At 38.9% G+C, this 3,938-nt stretch overlaps 1 protein-coding gene across 1 annotated transcript; it reads right to left on the bottom strand.

The window, feature by feature from the left end:
• Positions 1-704: 704 nt before the first annotated feature.
• Positions 705-3,662, bottom strand: LOC119464660 (uncharacterized). The gene is made up of 4 exons (XM_049655219.1): positions 3,502-3,662; positions 2,484-2,699; positions 818-992; positions 705-712 (listed from the first exon to the last, which is right to left on the bottom strand). Exons 1-4 carry the CDS (start codon positions 3,604-3,606, stop codon positions 705-707), a joined length of 504 nt encoding a protein of 167 aa, XP_049511176.1. The 5' UTR covers positions 3,607-3,662.
• Positions 3,663-3,938: the final 276 nt, after the last annotated feature.

Raw genomic sequence — 3,938 nt, 5'->3', positions numbered from 1 at the left:
TTTTAGCCAACCAATGTTAATTAAATCTAAAGCAACTAAAGTCAATGCATGTAATTTACTTTCATCTCATGCAACATGCAACTGCATACAATATCTGTTTATCTACCATAGAGGTCACAACTTAGGTAATTTTTACAATTATGCATTACATTGCTTACAGGCTCTGATAAAATGCAAACACCAAAATCAGGTGGATGCATAGTGGGAGCCATGCACATAGCAAAGTCAAAAGAATGAAGGCAATGTATCATGCTTGTAGAGGCAATGGCGATAACCAGGTGCATGTAGTCAGAAACTGCACATATGTAGCTATATTTAAACAATTCTGTATTTCCCATGTCACAGTTGAGCAAGCACATTCTGTAGTAATGATGAAATATGGGTGCACACCTAGTGGCACATACCAAATGGCTATATCAAAGAAAATCAAAGACTCTCTTAAATCTTGCACTAGTAAATGTAGGCTATCAGTTTAGATAGATTGTATGTTTCTTACGATCTACCAATCTAAATTCAGTGCTTAAAAGCATAATATGCCATAAAATTGTCAGAGTGCTTTAGAGATACTTATGAGAATGCATTAAATATACGAGTTTTATGTGTGATAAGCAAGACAAGCAGGAGCCAATGTTTCTACAAGTGGACTTGTGTTTACAAATTATTATTTCACGTGTCTTAAAGATTAATGATTATTTCCACTAAATTCAAGGATCTGAAGGGTAAATTTAAAGTCTAGCTTTAAATGAACATGAGCAAACCACACTGAAGGCACACCTCCCCTGATTCAAATGTAAAAATTAGTTATTCCAAAACGTACAGCTCTTGGAGATCCCTTGTGCCCTTTCTATTGCTGTTGTCACCAAGGTGTAGGTAGGCAATCCGGGTCGTTTATATTGCACTGCTTGAAGAATTCCATCGGCATGCTGCCGAAGGGCTTGTAGAAGGGACTCGTCTGGTGAAATGGACGTCAGACGGCAGCATTCATTCAAGATCTAGAACACAAGCATACACCTTTAGTGTTTTACAAGACAAACTTCGCTGCTTCTCTTCCATTTCAGGCATATTATCAGTTCCGAACAAAAATATGTGCCCATATCAACTGAAATCCCTAGCAAGGTACAGTATACACAGAAGTAAAATTATGTGGTAACATAACTGCGAGAAATTGTGCAGCTGATGACTTAGGAAATGATGCAGACTATGGAATGACACAATTATTCTTATAATCCATGCCAAGAGTTTAGCTTGGTTTGGATGCAAGTGTCCTGTGAGACTTGTAGTTCTAGGAACTGTCAGTGCTACTGGTTTATCTGGTAAATCATTTCAGGATAGAAAACATGAATGCAATCTGCATGCTCTTCAAAAAAATTAAATTAGATTCTGTGGTTTCCCGTGCCGCAACCACAATCTGATTATGATACACGCCATAGGAGAGGGTGCAGATTTTGACCACCTGGCGTTTTTAACGTGCACCCCAAGCACAGTACACAAACGTTTCTGCATTCTGCCCCCATTAATGTGGCGGGGATTGAGTTCCAACCTCGAGGTCATCACTGCAACAGTACAGCCACTGGGCTAACATGCCGAGCCCTTTCAAAGCATTTTGTCTACAAGCAACAAAAGTAGCCAATTGATTGCTCAGTGCATGCTGCCACGAGATAAATGTAAAAAAATATAGGATAAAAGTTTAATGGACAAATTTTTTAACGACAGAAATACAGGAATGGGCTAGTACACATAGCTCTGTGAGTAAGTAGGCCCATACCACTTTTTTACCTGTCAGAAATTCAATTGTGGCAAAGCAGCTTCGCATACACATATGCATATTGAATGTATAAAACATAGGTAGGTTGGCAGAGCAAGCCGACACTCATGCTCACTCATTGACATTTTTGCAGGTTATGTACTCGCACTCGTGAACACTCACTCATATTCCTACTAGTACCCAGTCACATCACACCTAGTACTCGCGTCATACTTCCTTCACACATACTAGCATACACGCATGCTCATACACCCGCCTACTTCCATTGACAAGCATTCACTCATAAACATACAACCACTCGGACTCGCTTAGTTACATCCACTCAAACTCACCATCCTTGACACTCGTTTGTACTCACATTTACTGGCACTAACGAATCCATATTCATGTCCACTCAACTTTTTGGCACTCACTAAAGCTCTCACACCTGTTAAATGACTGAAGTATGAGTCAGTGTACTAGTGACTGAGTTGCCAACATACCAGAACATAATGGAAAGGCATCCTTGAACCAGACTTTCGAGGCATGCAACTTCATGTAAACTTGGACAGAAATTTAAGTTTACTGGAGAATGCACTTCGCACGCAACACTGCATAAATAGTACTGTGCATATGGTATTACACGTGATACTTGAATTAAGTAAGGACAGGCTGCTTCCATGCCATTGCTACACAAAACTATGTTGTGTTAATGCTACTCAACAACTGGTACACTCACTTCTTTTTCAACCATCAGTGCTGGATACAACTTCAAGAAGTCCTGTATAATCATCGAATCCACTTCTAGACACTTTCTCCTAGCCTGCGTTGTTCGATCCATGGCATCTTTGACCTTTTCCATGCTTGGGTTCGAACTTGACAACTCTTTCTTCATGAAATTTATTGTCTCTGTCACAAACACTGAATCCATCTCAAAAGAAGTGGAAACAGCAGTCTGAAAAATACAAGAAATAAAAACATTCCCAGTTGGCACTTAGGAACAATTTATAACCTTTATTTTTATCATTCTCTTTTAACTGTTAGCCACTGCAACAAACTTATGTCAGGGCTGGCCTGTGCTCCCTAAGTGCAGGCAAGATGAAAGCATTTAGCAACCATTTCAGTTTTTCTCATTCTTTTTTTGTTTTATCAGAATCATTATTGATCTACTATTTCTGTAACTAAAGTGCAAACTACCTACAATTTACTGTGACATTGTTTAGGGCAAGCGATTTTATGTACACCAAACTCATGCCTTCCAGAAGACAGAGCTCCATTGTTCAGACAATAAGGAAAGGGTATGTTACAAGATAGAAAGCAACACAGATTTAGGAGCTAAAGACCTGTGATGTGACACTAAAACGTCACTCCACAACTGCTTGACTGCTGACAAGTAAAACCGTCAGATACACATGAGAAGGCAGAATGCATAATGTCATATTAATTATGACATATATAGGTTTTCCGACTTGATTTGAATTTTAGAGGCTCTACTAAATAAGAACATTTTCAAAATATTTGCCAAGATATGTACAAATAAGCAAACGAATTCTACAATCTGGCTAAACGACAGTGAAGTAGGAGTGTGAGCTTCACTTGCAAAAAGTAGATAAAAAGCATTTATAGAATTGAGCAATTAAATGACACATTAGGGTAATGGCACAACAAGGAACTCTTTTTTAATCTTGTGCAGCAGCTAATGGCAGCTTGTGGACAAGTGCTTGCTAACGTAGCACATGAAAATACATAAGTGTTACCTCACGGCGGAACGGTACTTTGTTTTGTGGATCACAGCCGTCACCCAGCTTCCGCACTCTCACTTTCTCCTTTTGTGCATCTACTTCGGGACACCCAGGTGGCATCCGTTTCCGAACGTTCTTAAATTTGTTTTTCAAAGATAGCAGCCATGAAAACTGCAACAAAAGATGGTAAATGCTCACGTATGTAACAGGAGCTGAACAAAGTACTTTAGACATTATCATTAGAACAATTAGTTCTTAAGTCTTTGATACATGAAAAGAATTGGTACAGTGGGTGTTGAGGACATTTACGCCATCTTTCCCAAAATTTCTGAAAAATGATGGATGTCACAAAGGCATGACACATTTACATTCGACTACATCCAGCAAAGGATGTAGACAACATATACAGAGTGTCCCAGCTAACTTTAGCCAGAGTTTAAAAATATGTTCAT

The sequence above is a fragment of the Dermacentor silvarum genome, chromosome 9 (genome assembly GCF_013339745.2).
Source record: "Dermacentor silvarum isolate Dsil-2018 chromosome 9, BIME_Dsil_1.4, whole genome shotgun sequence".
Classification (NCBI taxonomy): domain Eukaryota; kingdom Metazoa; phylum Arthropoda; class Arachnida; order Ixodida; family Ixodidae; genus Dermacentor; species Dermacentor silvarum.
The sequence above is the reverse complement of the archived record's forward strand: the minus strand, read 5'-3'. Positions and strand labels throughout refer to the sequence as shown.

Excerpts from the sequence above, each read along its gene's own strand:
- LOC119464660 (XM_049655219.1), bottom strand. The coding sequence starts at position 3,606 with ATGCCACCTGGGTGTCCCGAAGTAGATGCACAAAAGGAGAAAGTGAGA. Across the intron at positions 2,700-3,501 it reads AAGTACCGTTCCGCCGTGAG|ACTGCTGTTTCCACTTCTTT; the intron begins GTAACACTTATG and ends TGTATTTTTCAG. Across the intron at positions 993-2,483 it reads CACTGATGGTTGAAAAAGAA|ATCTTGAATGAATGCTGCCG; the intron begins GTGAGTGTACCA and ends CTTGTGTTCTAG.